At 46.1% G+C, this 18,166-nt stretch overlaps 1 protein-coding gene across 5 annotated transcripts in view; it reads left to right on the top strand.

Moving 5' to 3' along the window:
• Positions 1-18,166, top strand: part of LOC142766970 (japanin-like-RA2) — a 105,545-nt gene that overhangs the window by 74,575 nt on the left and 12,804 nt on the right. For all 5 annotated transcript variants that reach the window (XR_012884689.1, XM_075868166.1, XM_075868164.1 and 2 more), the window contains one exon: positions 2,047-2,108. Coding sequence is in view for 4 of the 5 variants with exons in the window: in XM_075868166.1 (XP_075724281.1) it covers positions 2,047-2,108 (62 nt within the window). In the remaining variant the exon portion in view is untranslated. The remainder of the gene's footprint in view (positions 1-2,046; positions 2,109-18,166) is intronic.

Raw genomic sequence — 18,166 nt, 5'->3', positions numbered from 1 at the left:
TGCGCTTTGCTTACGCTGGACCTTAAGTCGGCCTTTGAGATTCTGGGGCATGACCTCATTCTCAGCAACCTCGCGCTATCAGGCTGCAGCGTTTCCGTTTATAACTATGGAAGAGCCTTTCTTCGTGATAGTACCACATGAATTGGTATAGGCCCCCATCACTTGAATATCATCCACCTTCCAGACAGAGGCACCACAAAATGAGCAGTGGTTTCACCAGCACTATTTATTATCGCTATGTCAGGTCTTCCTACAAACTTCACCTAATTGAGGACTTGTATCATGTCATCTATGCCGGTGATATCACGTTGTGGACGTTTCGGGGTTCTGACGGCGAAGTTCAAGACCAGCTTCAAAACGTGGTAGGAGTCGTGTCAGACTACACTCAATGAGGTGGCCTCACTTGTGCTCCAAACTAGTCTGAGCTCCTTCTCTTTCGGGACCGCAGTAAAAATACCCCCCCTAACAGGAATGTACTCATCGAAGGAACACTTACCCACAGGCAGAGCGAGCACGCATCGTCGGAACTTACGTTAAAGCCGATGGCATGACACGACACATCATCTCCGTACTCTCCTACCAGACGTAGCAGATCACCGCCAGGTTCCGACACGTAAGTAATAGACGTAATAGCTGGCGATGGCGGAACGGCGGTGAAACTCCGAAGTGCGCCTGCGCCAAGCAGCCCAGTTGCTACAATGAGAGAACACCGGAGCCTACGACGGTTTTCAAGTGGGCTGGCCTCAAGGTTTTGTCACGCCAGCGCAACCAACATGGCCTTGAGTGCACTCAAAGTTGAAAATGCAGCCGCTGACTGCTTGGAACTTGACACTAGCTTGGTAGTAGTCGTTACGTGGTGTTGCGAGATGGGGAGATGTAGCTTCGTAGTGCTGTCGAATGATTCGACTGCAAGCACAGGACCAGCAACCGAGGAGGATACAGCGACTCAGGTCCTCGTGGTGGTAGAATTTAGGGCCTAGGACGCGTGGGTGGCGCCCCATGGGGATCCAGTAAGGTTCAAAATCGTGGAAATGGGATCCATACTTTTGAAAGCGCCAACGGCATTTCCAGGAGAGTGGACCCCGTATGATGCCGGTCCGGAACCTTGATTTGTGGCATAAAAAAGTGATGTTTAGCCTATGAGGAGTTTCGACACCGTCCGCGAATGATGCTTCAAGTGCCGATAGGTTGCCAGGTACAAATGAAGGAGTCATGTACGCGTTTCGAGGCGAGAGGAGCCCGTGCACAAGGTTGGTGCGAAGTACCGCTTCGCTGGACAGGTTTCCTGGAACTGCAATGGTGGCCTGGACGCCGTCCGCTGGTGGTGAAACTGACACATTCCGGGACAATCACCTTGCGGGTTCCATCGGCGAGGAAGCTTGAAGGTGTTCTTCGGGAAGACGCGGGACATCAAGCTGGCAGCTGAGGTTCGCCAAAGCCATTCTGCCGACCACGCCATTGTAATCAAATAAGGTAGACATGAACAGGATTCTTGCTGCAGGCTGGCTGTTCTATTTTGCTTCGTATTTCTCGTTCTTGCTAACTGAGTGCGCCCTCGTGCCCGAGTGTCACTTCACCTAAAACTGAGCTATGTATTGGTGACCACATGGTGGTAGTTGTACATGGCGAAATAGCCTCACAAGCACTAGGAAAAGCTAACATTTTTTTCTCACCAGCTTTCTTTCTTTACTTTCAAGAACAAATAAACGCTAAGATTTGCCAGCATGGCTTAAATAGAAACTTGTCATTATTTGCTTTTTTACAGCTATTTGTTAAAACTTCAATACATTACACGTCGTTCGAATTCAGTGTTCAAAGCTTTTAGTTGAAGTTACGTGTTTGCAATACTTTGCACGATATTTTGCAGTATAGGTTTCAAATAGCCCGTAGGAGCTTTAAAATATTTTTTTGTCTTGTTGATAACTGTGGTAAAGGTTACGGGCACCTAGATCTCCAGCTATTACTTCATTTTATTACATACACTCATTAAAGCGTTGAGTTGCTACATAAAATTGCATAATGAAGTGTCGATGTCACTCCTTTCAGGAAAATACCCCTTGACATACAAGCTAGATTGTGCTATATAACAATGAATGTGACTGTCACCTGTAAGTATAACACGCAATATTATATGTCAATTCAACGTTTGCATGAAATACAACAAAGTCATAGTGTCGTCACGCAAAGCGACATAGTGTAAGGAATGAACTAAATTTATGTCAGGCAAGATTTTATTAATAAAGTGTGCACGTAAGATTTTGAAGTGAAAATTCGCCTAAATAAACTTCAAGGCACCTCCAAAAAAAGAGAGTGCTAAAGGGAAAGTTCACTCAACTGAAACACAGCACGTTATCTCAACCCGAAGAAAACATCTGCTTTTCAGATACAATGCATTTCATGTATGTTTGATTGTTATGGGGGGTTTAACGTCCGAAAACTACCATATGAATATGAGAGACGCCGTAGTGGAGGGATTTTGAAAGTTAGACCACCTGGGGTTCTTTAACGTGCACACAAATCTGAGCACACGGACCTAAAACATTTCCACTTCCACCGGAAATGCAGCCATTGCAGCCGGAATTTGATCCTGCGACCTGTCCTGCGACCTGCAGGTCAGCAGCCGAGTACCTTCTTGGTCGGAAGCGCAGCCACTATTACACAGAACACACAACACAAACGCTTAACTTCAACTGAACGTTTATTCCAAACGTCAGGGTTTATGAAGGGGTGAAAGAAAAAAATTGATAAAAGGTACACAACAAAAATTGCCGCAGCTTCCCTCGGGGGAACACTGAGGAGGATGCGGAGCATATAATTGGTTAACGGGGTGTTAAAGTGCGACTTACTTGGGTCGATGGCTAAATTGGTTAACGTGGTGTTGAAATGGGGTGTTAAAGTGCGACTTACTTGGGTCGATGGCTAAATTGGTTAACGTGGTTGTAGGAGGGTGTGTTAAATGAGTGAACACGTACACACGTATGCGAAAGGGCGGCGCTGGTCGAAGAGACGTCGATCATTGTGTTTGTGGATTCGTTGGAATTCATTTCACCGCGACCTTGGACGTCGACGCGCCGTACAAACCAACCGACGAGCGGCAACTGAGCGAGCGAGCGCCGACCTTGAGTATATATACAGCACGACGGCGCATGCACTGTCAGCTGTTGAATGTTCTCGAAGCGCGACGCCACATGCGCGTCCACTGGAGAATCAGGAGAATTGTAGATGTCGAACGCGGTGTGTAGAGGAGGAAGGGTGCACAGATGGTGGAGGAGTGAAGCGCGCGCGGTGTGTAGAGGAGGAAGGGATGCACAGATGGTGGAAGAGTGGGCGACGGCGCGACGGCGCATGCGCGCGCGTCAGCTGTCGAATGTTCGAGAAGCGGTGCGGACGGCGCACTACAAGGCGCGAGTATAAGATGCTTCCGCATCTAAAAAGCACACGTGCCAGTCCCGTACATTACTTATTCGTGTTTTGTGTAATAGTGGCGTCGCTTCCGATCAAGATGGATTCATACCAACTGCCCCGATACAATTGTTTATCGATTACCTTAGCAACTAGACCACCGCGGTGGGGCTTCCAGTATGTTTGTAAAGCTACTAATTAGCATTAGTACTTTACGCTGATTCACGCACTTATAATTATTCTAATTTTTTATTTTATTTATTTTATTTAATGCATACTGCAGACCTTCACAGGTCCAAGCAGGTGGGCACGTTACAAGTAGCAAGTACATGTTAGGCACTCAAGTCACGTAGAAAAGGAAAAAGGAGAGAATTCAACATACAAGTACAGGTTTACACACCCAACACACAGTTCACACACAGTAAATCAACCAAAGTGAATCTTTAAACAGAGTCTTTTAGAAGGTTCCATTCTTCCACTGTTCGTAGAAAAAAAGAAAATTTAAATGCATCTGTCCATGCAAAAAGAGGTGTTAGGGTTCCGAGGTGATGGTGTCTCGTATGCCTTGTCGATATGGGTGTCAGGTACTGCGTAGGGTCTAGTGCTGTTTGTCTTTCAAGAAGTTGGGAAAGAAAATCAAGCCTAAATTTCTTCCATCGGGACTCAAGAAGTTCAATGCCATTAGCTCTAATTAACTCAGAAGGTGAATCAGTGTCACGAAACTTAGAGTATATATACTTTACAGCTTTTCTTTGGATTCTTTCTAGTTTATTGACACTTTTCTGTGTGAACGGTGCCCATATTATGAATGCATATTCTAACTTTGGTCGGATTATTGATTGGTAGGCCAGGAGTTTGACATCAGGAGGAGCGTTTTTTAATTTGTGTCGTAAGAAAGACAGTTTACGGAAGGCGGAAGCGGAGATATTGTCAATATGTTGATTCCAAGATAAATTACTTGTGAGTGTTACTCCTAAATATTTGAACTCTGAAACTTGCTGTAGAGGTGGCTCATTTAATGTATAAGTATACTGAAGTGGAGTTTTGTTCCGGGTTATACGCATGCATACAGTTTTATCTAAGTTCAAAGCCACCCCCAAGCGATTGCACCATTGAAAAACATCAAACAAACTGTGATTAAGGTCATGTTTATTTTCCGGGCAAGCAATTTCATTATACAAGACACAATCGTCTGCGAACAGATGAATTTGCACAGATGAACATACCACACTTACAATGTCATTTATATACAGCAGGAACAGTAGGGGTCCCAAGACACTCCCCTGCGGTACTCCAGAGGCGACAGGAAGACAACACGATTGCTGATCCCAAATTTCTACGTACTGAATTCGGTTTTTTAAATAATCAATAACCCAGAAAACTAAGATGCGCGTAAGATCAATATTGTTTAATTTTAGTATATGTCTGTCATGAGGAACCCTGTCAAACGCTTTACTAAAATCCAAGAATATCGCATCAGTTTGACCGTTCTTATCTAGAGTAGATGCAAACGAATGAGATATAGTGAACAGTTGAGTCACAGTTGAAAACCCTTTTCTGAAACCATGTTGAGAATCAGTTAAGACAGCATTTTTTTCAAGATATTCGGTGATACGATGCGCGAATATATGCTCAAATAATTTACACCATGCTGATGTTAAGGATATTGGACGATAATTTTCAAAAAGCAAGCGGTTACCTTTTTAAAATACTGGTGCAACTCGGGCTGCCTTTCAGTCACTAGGGAGCTTTGAAGATGTCAAAGATACACGGAATATAATCACAAGATATTTCGCTATCACTTCAGCATATCGGCAAAGAAAGGTGTTTGGAATATTATCAGGACCACTTTATTTCTTAGTTTTCAGTTTTAAGAGCATGGAAAATGTCTAAGACCATGGAAACGAGCAATATTTTGCAACATCTGTGTGTTTAAGACTGCACTAGCCAGATCGCAGTTCGTTTCCTGCCAACGGCAAGTTATCTTTTTACCCACTCTTCTTTCTTCATATATACATTACCATTTGGTCTAATAACTTCCTTTGCACATTCCTTGGTACTCTTGTAAGTTAGAATTCGTTAACATTGTATCAAAACAGGGAAAAACGAGCCCTTATGTATACACTTCTTTCCTTAGTTTAATAACGAGGGTCTCTTACTGGCAGACTTAGTGTCTTTAGGTTGTATACGAGGAACTATTGGTCAGCCTTGAGGTCGTAAAATATTCACGTGCTAAGTGACGCCAAGCAGTCTCGTAAACAGTGTGCCACACTCGCCGTCTTGGTTTCTGATGGCGCTTACTGACATTCTCACGATTAATTCAGAAATATAAAAATCGTGGGAATGTCAGTCAGCGCCACCAGAAGCCAAGGTGGCTAGTGTTGGAAGGTTGCAGGTTCAGTTCCTGCCCATGATAAGTTGTCTTTTCTCCACTTATCTTTCTTCACATTTACATTACCATTTGATTTAATAGCTTCTGTTTACTTTCCTTGGCATTCTAGCCTGTTAGATCTCATAATATATTTTGTGCCAAAACACGGAAAAAACAAGCCCTAAAATATACATTTTTTCTTAATTCAATAACGAGGGTTTTGTACGGGCAGACTTGGTGCCTTTGTCTTGTATCCGAGGGACTATTGGTCAGCTGTCAGGGCGTGGTAAGTTCACGTGCTACGTGACGCCAAACAGGCTCATAAAGTATGCGCCACACTTGTCGCCTTGGCTACTGGTTGCACTGACTGACACTCACACGTTTATTTCAAAACTATATACTAAATAAAATGGTTTGGGTGATGGCCGCCATATGGTAGATCAGTTGGCAGAGCATCGAAAGCGTTATTCGAAGGTAGCCGGTTTGGTGCCTGCCCACGGCAATTCTCTTTTCACCCACTTTTTTTTCCTTCACATTAACATTGCCATTGGGTCCAATACCTTCCCCTACACTTTCCTTGGCATTCTTGTCTGTTAGATCTCAATATTATTGTGTCGAAACGCGCCTTTAGGTAAACACACACACACACACACACACACACACATATATATATATATATATATATATATATATATATATATATATATATATATATTGTCACGGGGTCGTGACGTGGCCAAAGACAGGAGACTTTGTGTTGGGATTTAACTGTTTATTTGGGCGAACCCCGGTAAACGGAAAGTCCAATTACAGCAGCAGTCTCACACAGATAGCAGTCTCGGACTGATAGCGGTGAACGGAGCGTCGGCCTTCAATCAACAACTGACTAGCGGCGAAGCACGTCGGCATTTATACTCTTGCCGTCGAATGTTCTAGCGTAAGTTCTAGAACAATCTGTACCATTCGCATAGTGGGCGTGATCTTATCGAAATGATCTACTACAGTCCGGAACCTTCTCGAAAACTGCAGGCGCGGTTTGCCCTGAGAATCGTGTGGGGTTTTGGGATGATAACAAAAACTTTGGAAATGGAACGTCGCATTGCCCCGTCAGAAAAAAAAGGTATCGTCCCGATGCTTTAACTAAAGATGAAGGTCCAATAATAATGCAAGAAAGTACAATGAATAAATTACGATACAACAATAATACAAAAAACACTGTTTCAGTTTGTTAACGCACATCAAACGGCTTGAGGCACGCGACATGGACGACTTCAGGTCGCGATCGGCGTCGTTGAGAGTTCGTGATGCCGTAGGGGACAACCTCGTAATCAAGTGGGCCGAGACGTCGAACCACCCTGTACGGTCCGAAGTACCGTCACAGAAGCTTTTCACTTAGTCCACGTCGGCGTATCGGCGTCCACACCCAAACACGTTCACCGGGCTGGTATTCCACGAAGCGTCGTCGAAGGTTGTAACGGTGGCTGTCGGTCGTCTGTTGATTTTTGATACAGAGACGCGCAAGTTGTCGGGCTTCTTCGGCGCGTTGAAGGTACTCGCTCACATCGAGGTGTTCTTCGTCGGTGACGTTGGGTAACATGGCATCGAGCGTCGTTGCCGGGCTCCTTCCGTAGACCAATTTGTATGGAGATATCTGCGTCGTCTCCTGCACCGCCGTGTTGTATGCGAAGGTCACACACAGAATAATGGCGTCCCACGTCTTGTGTTCGACATCGACGTACATTGACAGCATGTCGGCGATCGTCTTGTCAAGCCGCTCGGTGAGGCCGTTGGTCTGTGGGTGGTACGCTGTCGTCCGGCGGTGGTTTGTTTGGCTGTATGCCAAGATCGCTTGAGTTAAGTCGGCAGTGAATGCCGTTCCTCTGTCGGTGATAAGGACCTCCGGGGCGCCGTGACGTAGGACGATATTTTTGACGAAGAACTTAGCTATCTCGGATGCACTGCCTTTTGGCAGGGCTTTTGTCTCGGCGTAGCGGGTGAGGTAGTCGGTAGCTACCACGATCCACTTGTTTCCGAAAGCCGACGTCGGGAACGGCCCCAGTAGGTCCATACCAATCTGCTGGAAAGGTCGGCAGGGTGGATCAATTGGCTGCAGAAGTCCCGCTGGCCTTGTCGGCGGTGTCTTGCGTCGCTGACAGTCCCGGCATGTCCTCACATAACGAGTGACGTCGGTGGTAAGACGTGGCCAGTAGTACCTTTCTTGTATCCTCGCGAGCGTGCGAGAAACACCAAGGTGCCCTGCCGTCGGATCGTCGTGCAGGGCCTGCAGGAGTTCTGGTCGCAGAGCTGAAGGCCCCACAAGGAGGTACTTAGCTCGAAGCGGTGAAAAGTTTTTCTCTTGTAGAAGACCGTTTCGTAGAAAGAACGACGCGAGTGCGTGCTTGAATACCTTCGGGACTTCGGCAGTCCTGCCTTCGAGGTATTCTATTAGGGCCTTAAGTTCCGGGTCGACCCGCTGTCGTTCAGCGAAGTCGTCGGTAGTTATCGTTGCCAAGAAGTAGTCGTCATCCGGGTCGTCGGGTAGCGGTTGGTCGACAGGCGCACGAGAGAGACAGTCGGCGTCGGAGTGTTTTTTGCTGGACTTGTAAATGACAGTAACGTCATATTCTTGAAGTCTCAGGCTCCATCGTGCGAGGCGACCTGAAGGGTCCTTGAAGGTGGCTAGCCAACACAAGGCGTGGTGGTCGCTCACAACTTTGAAGGGCCTGCCGTAGAGGTAGGGCGAAATTTCGACGTAGCCCAGATGATGGCGAGGCACTCCTTTTCTGTTGTGGAATAATTTGCTTCTGCTTTGGATAGCGATCGGCTGGCGTAACCAATAACCCTTTCAAGTTTGTCAGCCCTCTGCACAAGAACGGTGCCATGACCTACGCTGCTTGCGTCAGTATGTATCTCTGTCTAGGCGAATTCGTCGAAATGGGCAAGTAACGGAGGCGTCTGGAGGCGATGTTTAAGCTCCTGGAAAGCGTGTTCCTTTGGTGTTTCCCAGTTGAACTCCACGTCGGCCTTGGTAAGGTTAGTGAGAGGATCGGCGATTCGGGCGAAGTTTTTCACGAACCACCTATAATAGGCGCACAGGCCCAGAAATCGGCGCACGGCTTTCTTGTCAATGGGCGGCGGGAAGTCGGCGATGGCGGCTGTTTTCCGTGGATCGGGACGAACTCCAGACTTGCTGATAACGTGCCCCAGAAACAAGAGCTCCTAATACGCAAATCTGCACTTTTCTGGCTTCAGTGTGAGTCCGGAAGTCTTGATGGCTTGAAGTACCGCTTCAAGGCACCAAAGATGCTCATCGAAACTCGAGGAAAACACGACGACGTCGTCCAAGTACACAAGGCAAGTCTGCCACTTCAATCCTGCCAGTACTGTATCCATAACGCGTTGAAAAGTTGCAGGCTCTGAGTAAAGGCCGAAGGGCATCACGTTAAACTCGAAGAAAACGTCCGGTGTTATGAACGCCGTCTTCTCTCGGTCTCTTTCGTCTACTTCAATTTGCCAATAGCCAGTCTTGAGGTCCATTGATGAAAAGTACTTGGCGTTATGGAGCCGATCAAGTGCGTCGTATATTCGTGGGAGAGGATACACGTCCTTTCTTGTGATTTTGTTCAGGCGGCGATAATCGACGCAGAAACGTAGGGTCCCATCCTTTTTCTTCACTAACACCACGGGGGATGCCTATTGACTCTTGGACGGCTGGATAATGCCATCCCGCAGCATTTCGTCAACTTGTCTTTTCATGGCCTCACGTTCTCACGTCGAAACCCTGTACGGACTCTGACGGAGTGGTCTGGCATTTTCTTCAGTTATGATGCGATGTTTCGTGATTGGGATCTGCCGAATTTTTGATGACGACGAAAAGCATTCTTCGTATTGCAGGAGCAAGGCCTTGAGCTGTTCTTGCTTATCGTTCGGAAGTCTGGAATTGACGTCGAAAGCTATGGGAGGGGCTTGGTTCCTCTGAGCAGGTTCCGCAGAATCGGCGAGGGCGAAAGCACCGGTGGCTTCGACAATGTCTTCAATGTATGCGACCGTTGTTCCTTTGTTCACATGTTTGTACTCATTGCTGAAATTCGTGTGCATAACCGTTCCTTTGCCTCCCCGCAGCTCTGGAATTCCTCTTGCGACGCAAATATTTCGGGTGACCAACAGATGCTGACGGCCTTCAACGACGCCTTCCAGGTCAGAAGATTTAAGAGCGCCGACTGAAATATTGACACTTGAGCGAGGCGGAATGGTGACTTGTTCTTCCAGCACATTCAAGGCATGGTGTCCTAACGGCGTGCGCGGTGGTAGTGCTTCTTCTGTGGATAACGTTATCGACTTTTTTTTTTAGGTTGATGACAGCACCATGGAGGCATAAGAAGTCCATGCCAAGGATGACATCTCTCGAGCAACGCTGTAGGACTATGAAGTCTGTAGGATAAATACGGCGGTATGGTGACTCTCGCTGTGCAGATTCCTGCAGGCGTTACGAGATGACCTTCAGCTGTGCGGATTTCAGGGCCTTTCCAAGCTATCCTAACTTTCTTTAACTTCGCGGCGAACGACCCACTGATGACAGAATAGTCGGCTCCAGTATCGACAAGAGTGGTCACACTGTGGCCGTCGATAAGAACGTCGAGGTCGCTAGTTCGCGGTCTTGCATTACAGTTAGGGCGTGGCTTCCGGTCACGGCAGCGTCGGCTTGTTCTGCTGCTTCCATGTTGCGTCGTCAGGCCACCTTCGGTAAGTGAGCTTTCGCCGTCAGGGCTTTGCCTGGTTGGCGTTGTGTTCAGAAAGCTCCGTCGCGGCGTCGTCGTCGTCGGAGGATCTTCGGTAATTCGTCGCACAGCAACCGCACCTCCACCGGTTGCTGCCCTTAGTTTCCCGGATACGGGCTAGGAGACCGGCCCCGCGTTGGGCCAGAGTACTGCCGGTGGTGCGGTGACGTGCGGCAGCCGGGTGACGGCGAACGCGAAGGGCTTCGTGGTGTCCACCGAGTTCTTGTCAGGTAGTCGGCGATGTCACGTTGTCGTTCTCCTGGCTGTGGACGTGGTGCATTGACGGCAAAGCCACGCAGTCCCATCTATCGGTACTGGCAATGGCGGTATGTGTGTCCGGCCTCGCCGCAGTGGTAGCAGAGCGGGCGATGGTCAGGGGTACGCCAGACGTCAGTCTTGCTCGGTGCACTGCGCTGGGCCGCTGGAAAACGGTATGACGTCGGTGGGGGTGGTGGCGGCGGTGGCTTCTGTCGACGGAAGTGCGATGGGGCGGCGTTTTGGCGTGGACGGGGAGGAGCGTTGTGGCTCAGTGCAGCGGCGTAGCTCATAGCTTCCGGCTCAGGCAGCGGTGCGTGGGGAATTCGAAGCGATTGCCGAAACTCTTCTCGCACAATGCCGGCGATTGAATCCACTTGAGGCTGCGCCGAAGGCAACAGCTTGCGCAGCTCTTCCCGCACGATCGCTCGGATCGTTTCACGCACGTCTCCGGAGTTACTTTCTTGAGCAGCAGCGCAGTCTGCGGTCAGGCGACGATTATACTATCTGGTGCGCATGTCCAGGGTCTTTTCGATAGTGGTCGCTTCGGCTACAAGTTCTTGGACGGTTTTCGGTGGGTTTCTCATCAGTCCCGCGAAGAGCTCCTGTTTGACCCCTCGCATGAGGAAACGAACTTTTTCTCCTCAGGCATGTCTGGGTCAGCGTGACGGAATAGTCGGGTCATTTCTTCTGTGAAAATGGCTACATTTTCATTTGGTAGCTGAACCCGAGTCTCTAATAAAGCAGCGACCCTCTCTGTGAGCGACGCTCGCGAACGTTTGCAGGAATGCGCCGCAGAAAACATTCCACGTTCGGAGCGTGGACTCTCGATTTTCCAGCGAGGTCCTTGCGGTGTCTTCCAAATAGAAGAACACACGACGCAGCTTTTCGTCATGGTCCCAGTGGTTGAGGGCGGCCACACGGTCGTGTGTTTCTAGCCAGGACTCCAGGTCTTCGAACGATGACCCATGAAAATTTGGTGGTTCCCTGGGTTGATGCATGACCATCGTGGGCTGGAACGCTGCGGTTGTCATTGTCGCTGCAGTCGCGGTCATGGCCTTGGTCTTCCGCGCCTTGTCTTGTAGAAGCCCGTACTCCGGTGGTAGCCCTTGCTGTCGGCGGCTCTTGCGCTGCTCCTGGTTGGCGTCGGTGTCTTCTCCGCGACGTGGGCTGGGTTCACGGCTTGACGGGGGCGTCCGGTACATGAACAAAGCAGCACCTCAACCAGATGTCACGGGGTCGTGACGTGGCCGAAGACAGGAGACTTCGTGTTGGGATTTAACTGTTTATTTGGGCGAACCTGTGCCCGGTAAACGGAAAGTCCAATTACAGCAGCAGTCTCACACAGATAGCAGTCTCGGACTGATAGCGGTGAACGGAGCGTCGGCCTTCGATCAACAACTGACAAGCGGCGAAGCGCGTCGGCATTTATACTCTTGCCGTCGAATGTTCTCGCGTTATCGCTGGTGGTGGCGTAGGTTCCAGAACAATCTGTACCGTTCGCATAGTGGGCTTGATCTTCTCGAAATGATCTACTACAGTCCGGAACCTTCTCGAAAACTGCAGGCGCGGTTTGCGCTGAGAATCGTGTGGTGTTTTGGGACGATAACAAAAACTTTGGAAATGGAACGTGGCATTATATATATATATATATATATATATATATATATATATATATATATATATATATATATATATATATATATATATATATATATATATATATATATATATATATATATGTGTGTGTGTGTGTGTGTGTGTGTGTGTGTGTGTGTCTTCAGAGAGAAATATTTACAAAGCAAACAAGGCACATACCGGAACATGTTCTATATAGTCCGGAATTTTGGTGGGTTGTAAGTTTTTCATTAACTAACGACGAAGACGTGGTGGTCCACCAGAATCTCCGATGCCAAGAACAGCTGCCCTCTCATCTCTATAATTGAGGGGAGCACTATCCACCACGCAATGCACGGGAGGAGATTACCACCACCAGCACGAATGCCTTCTAAAGGGATGTCTCATGTGTTGCTTAGATGTCATCGATCCTGCAATTATACTAGGGCTGATAGTGTTGACGGAGCACACTGCTTTTAGCACCTGGATACCAGTGCAGTTTTGCTATGGTTGTAGGTGAACTTTGTGGTGAAGGGACATGTTAATCATGCAAACGTAGAGTTGTGTATCTTTTATCACCTCATACTTGCACGTTCTGTGACAATGTTTCCGGTAGAGCGGCTGTTTATTGGGAGGCATTTAAAAATCAACTGCTTTCAAGGCTTTATCACCCGCACCCCTTTCGATAGAAAATTTTGAATGGAAGCCGAGACTGGATTGTGCTTTCCTGACCAAGATCTGTCTTCTTGATCCTCCGGTACTGTTCAAGTTAGCATTTTATTTCTAGAGCTCTTCTCTATTGGCGAACAATATGCATGCTTATTTTTGCGCTCGTTCACCAATTTCCGATGCACATGTGCAGAGCAGGCTCAACGAAAAATTTTGCAGCGGCACTACCAAAGCAGTGCAAAGACGTCCTCATGTTTTTTTTTTCCATCTTCCTGATCAAAACGTTCCTCCGCAAATACAATGTTCAGCAAGGTTACGCATCAACTCATCAAGTAAAAAGTTCTTCTGTTAATTGCTTCTTCCGTAGGCTATGCAAACTTTTTCGACAGTTTCTCCCAAGGAAGAAAATCAAGGTAACTGTCATGACAAGTTGTATTGCAATACAACCGACTGACAGACTACACAAACGCTCGAAAAAAAACGATTCAATAAGACAGCTAGATGACCTGTGCAAGAAAAGTGCTTAGCAATTCATATCTGTTGTTTTATTATTGTGCCACACAAGCTCTTAGAGGTAAACTCCCATGAATGAACAAGCCATAGCCCAGTGTTGCTGGTGTAAACAGCAAGGTGGCATCAATTACCACTAGGTGCACTTTGGTTCAATGAAAGCGATGTTTTTGACCCAAACGGAGTGCTTGCGTTAAGTCAGACAGTGAGCTTCTGTCTACTCCCCTGTGAAATATGCCTTCTGAACCACAACTGTGCCTTCAAAGTTATGACGATATGCTTGCGATTACTCAAATACACAATGGTGTCGATACACACATTAAAACTTGTCGCGACATGCGGGTTTGAAGGCGAAAGTTAGGTGATGAAATGGCTTCGAAGTAACGGTGGTGATGCGATGACCCCGAATGCGCACAAAAGGACAGTAATATCAGAATCAGAACCATTTCATTTTTCACGTCCAACAAATAAGAGAATGCATGATTAGTATATACAGAATGAGGTCCAATAGTAGGAAATAAATTGGGACCTCCTGTACATAACAATAGTCACTAACACAAGTAAATGGGCGATTGATGAATATAATAATAATAATAATAATAATAATAATAATAATAATAATAATAATAATAATAATAATAATAATGTGTGATCTGAATAAAGTAAGGAAATAACTTATAAACAGTGTTAACAAAAAGCATCAAACAAGTAGTGTGTCATATTTGGTGAGAGTAAGGACAACTCGGGAGATATTTTAAAAGGAATAAACAGTAATTCAACATAGTGAAGCTCAAACCAATAAACGAAACATAAAGACAAATAAGGGAAATCACAGAAAAGGGATACAATATTGATGAAAGATGGGAAGATAGACAAAAAGTACCTAATAAAAACGCCTAAAGCAGTCTAGAATCAGAATCAGACAAATCAAGCAGAATGTGTTTAAGTCCAGATCGGAACCTATCGGCATTTTGTGATATTGAAGTACACAGTTGCGAAATCCACAAAGCAAGTGCTGAGAAATGTAGCGACAGCTTGCCATAATTTGTGCTAAGGATGGGCAAGAATAAATAATTGTTTCCACCAAATCTACTATTGTTAGCACTTATGAAGTATGCCCTAGGTATTATAGACACCGGAATATCATTCAGTAGTGCCCTAAAAACAAAAACGGCGACATTAAATTTATTAGGATTGGACACACTTAGAATATTGTAGGGGTGAATAACTGATTCGCGTTACCAAAATGTGATGAAAACGGTATTTGACGAGTGGCCCGGTTTTGAGTGGTCTGCAAAGATGCCATGTGACTGCTGTATGTGTTGCCCCATGATTCAATATTGTACCTAAGGTGAGAATGAATGAAAGCATTATAAAGCAATAAGAGAGTAGAAAAGGAGAAACGCAATCGCGCTTTGATAATAACGCGTATACCGTGGGCCATTTTCTTCTTTTACATTAGACGCGTGGAGATGAAATTTGAGGTGGCAGTCGTGTTCCACCCGTAAAAATGTACGGTGATCAACTGGAGTGATGATGTGCCGGTTGATTGAAATAGACTGAGAAAGATTGGACGGATGTTGGTGCGAGCTAAAAATGACAAAATTTGTCCTATTATGGATGATTTGCAGTTTGTTTTGTGTACATCACGAGCAGATTTTCAAAATATCTTCATGAAGCGTATTTGGTAATGTGAATAGGAAGCCGTTAGAATTAAATAATGTCATGTCGTCTGCGTATAGAATTCACTTAGTTGAGGAAAGGCTAGTCAGCAAGTTATTGATGTAAACTAAATAGAGTAGGAGACCTAAGATATAAAAGGGGAAAGAAACGGTGGCTGCGGACTCCCAACAAAGCGATGGGAGACCAAAGCAAACGATCACGTACCCGTGTATTTGTGAATGGTGCGAAGGCGTGGTTTTGAACTCGAGCTTCTGTATCTGAATTTGGGCAACCACGTCATGTATGTGTTGGTCTAGGTGACTTTAACTCAGCCTCTATGCGTCAAGGGTCTCCGTAAAGATCTGCACACATACAGCATTGTCCAGCAAGTTGCTCACTGCTCTCCGTAGTCCGAACGTAACATCACAGCTTTTGGGCTGTTCAGAGGGCCCAGGATGTGGCGCTAGGTCTCAGCCTTATTTTCCCGTTGTGGGAGTGGCCCGCTGTGGGCTAGGGCGCACGCCTTTGGACTTCAAGAATAAAATTTTCCCAAAGCAAACCCAGACGCTTTGTGGTAATGGTTAACCAGCGAAAGCTAAAATGTGTAGCCCTACTGTTTAGCAGTTGTTTCAACCCGACACTGTTCTGAAGTCTTTCACATATATTTATTACATGCGAATGCTTCTTAACGAGGCTAGACAGAACTTTGGCTTGGATTTACCAGAATGTTTCATTTGCCGCACATATTGTCTCACATGATGACGGTCACGGAGGAGTGTACTGAGATTAAATTCATTTCGCAATGCGTTAATCACAGTCTTTCTTATCGAATCACAAGTGGTCGCCGACGAGGCACCTGAAGCTTAAGTGTCGCTGAAAAACTCCCGCCAAAAGTGGGCGTTCGGCCCGGCAAAAGCGCCTTCGAAATCATCATGCTGACGCCACAACGTCACTAGTTTGGCGTAGACACGGCCTCGTGTCGCCTATAGGCAGAAAGAAATTAGTTGCCTCCTTCTCTTTTTTAAGGACGACGTATTCCTTATTTGACGTTGCGTTGTTTCAATAATTTACGGATTTTGAATACCTTCTACCGAAAACGAGAAAACCGCAAATGGACATGAAGGAGTCCTAATGGCAAAAATAAGAACGAAATAGACTTTATAAATAGTGCACACCCAGGCATCGCGCAGGATGTGGAAGTGGTTGGCAAGGTACCTTGCAGTGACCATAGAATGGTACGGTCTCGAATTCGCCTAGACTTAGGAAGGAATGACAGAAACTGATACGCAAGAAGCCAATCAATGAGCTAGCATTGAGAGGGAAAGTACAGGAATTCAGAGTCTCGCTTCAGAACAGGTACTCAGCTATTAGTGAGGAAACCAACCATAGCATAGATACAATGAATGCTAATCTGATGAGTATCATTACGGAGTGTGCAGTGAAAGTTGGAGGCAGGGTGGTTAGACAGGACACTGGCAAGCTTTCCCAGGAAACGAAGAACCTAATTAAGAAGCGTCAAATCATGAAAGTGGCAAGTACAATAGACGAGATAGAACTGGCAGAGCTCACGAAGTTGATTAATAGACGTAAAGTATGCGATGTAAGAAGGTATAACATGGAGAGAATTGAACACGCTCTGAAAAACGGAGGAAGCTTCAAAGCAGTCAAGAGGAAACTTGGGATAGGCAAAAGTCGGATGTATGCACTAAGGGAAAAAGAAGGCAAAATAACTACCAATATGGCTAGGATAGTTAAAATAGCGGAGGAGTTTTACAGAGATCTGTACAGTAGCCAAGACAACCACCACCTTAATACTATAAGAACTAGCAGTAACCCAGATGACACCCCACCAGTAATGATAGAAGAAGTCAGAAAAGCTTTGGAGAGCATGCAAAGAGGCAAAGCTGCTGGTGAGGATCAGGTAAAATCAGATCTGCTGAAAGATGGAGGACAGATTGTGTTAGAAAAACTAGCCACCCTGTTTATGAGGTGTCTCCTTGCGGGAAGAGTACCAGAGTCTTCGAAGAACGCTAACGCCATTTTAATACTTAGGGAAGGAGATGACAAGGACTTGAAGAATTACAGGCCGATTAGCTTACTTTTTGTAGTATGCAAGCTATCTACAAAGGTAATTGCTAACAGAGTAAAGAAAACATTAGAATTCAATCAACCAAAGGAACCAGCAGAATTTCGAACAGGCTACTCAACAATCGACCACATTCATACTATCAATCAGGTAATAGAAAAATGCTCAGAATATAACCACTATACATAGCCTTCATAGATTACGAGAAGGCGTTTGATTCAGTAGAAATATCAGCCGCCATGCAGACACTGCGGAATCAGGGCGTAGATGAAGTATATATAAACATTCTGGAAGAAATCTACAGGGGATCAACTGCTACCAAAGTGCTTCATAAAGAAAGCGACAGAATACCAATCAAGAAGGGTGTAAGAGAGGGGGACACAATCTCCCCAATGCTATTTACCGCGTGCTTACAGGAGGTTCTCAGAAGCCTAGAATGGGAACAGTTAGGGATAAGAGTTAATGGAGAGTACTGTAGTAACCTGCGCTTCACCGATGACATTGCAATGCTGAGTAACTCAGGGGACGAATTGCAACTCATAATTACGGAATTAGACATGGAGAGCAGAAAGGTGGGTCTTAAAATGAATCTTCAGAAAACGAAAAAAAATGTACAACAACCTCGGAAAAGAGCAGCACTTTAGGATAGGTAATAGTGCACTTCAAGTTGTAAAAGACTATGTCTACTTAGGGCAGGTAATAACCGTGGAGCCGAACCACGAGATTGAAGTAACTAGAAGAATAGGAATGGGGTGGAGCACATTTGGCAAGCTCTCTCAAATTATTACAGGTAGATTTCTACTACCCTCAAGAGGA

Source organism: Rhipicephalus microplus, chromosome 7 (genome assembly GCF_043290135.1).
Source record: "Rhipicephalus microplus isolate Deutch F79 chromosome 7, USDA_Rmic, whole genome shotgun sequence".
Taxonomy (NCBI): domain Eukaryota; kingdom Metazoa; phylum Arthropoda; class Arachnida; order Ixodida; family Ixodidae; genus Rhipicephalus; species Rhipicephalus microplus.
Note: the sequence above shows the minus strand (reverse complement) of the source record. Positions and strands in the feature narration are given on the sequence as shown.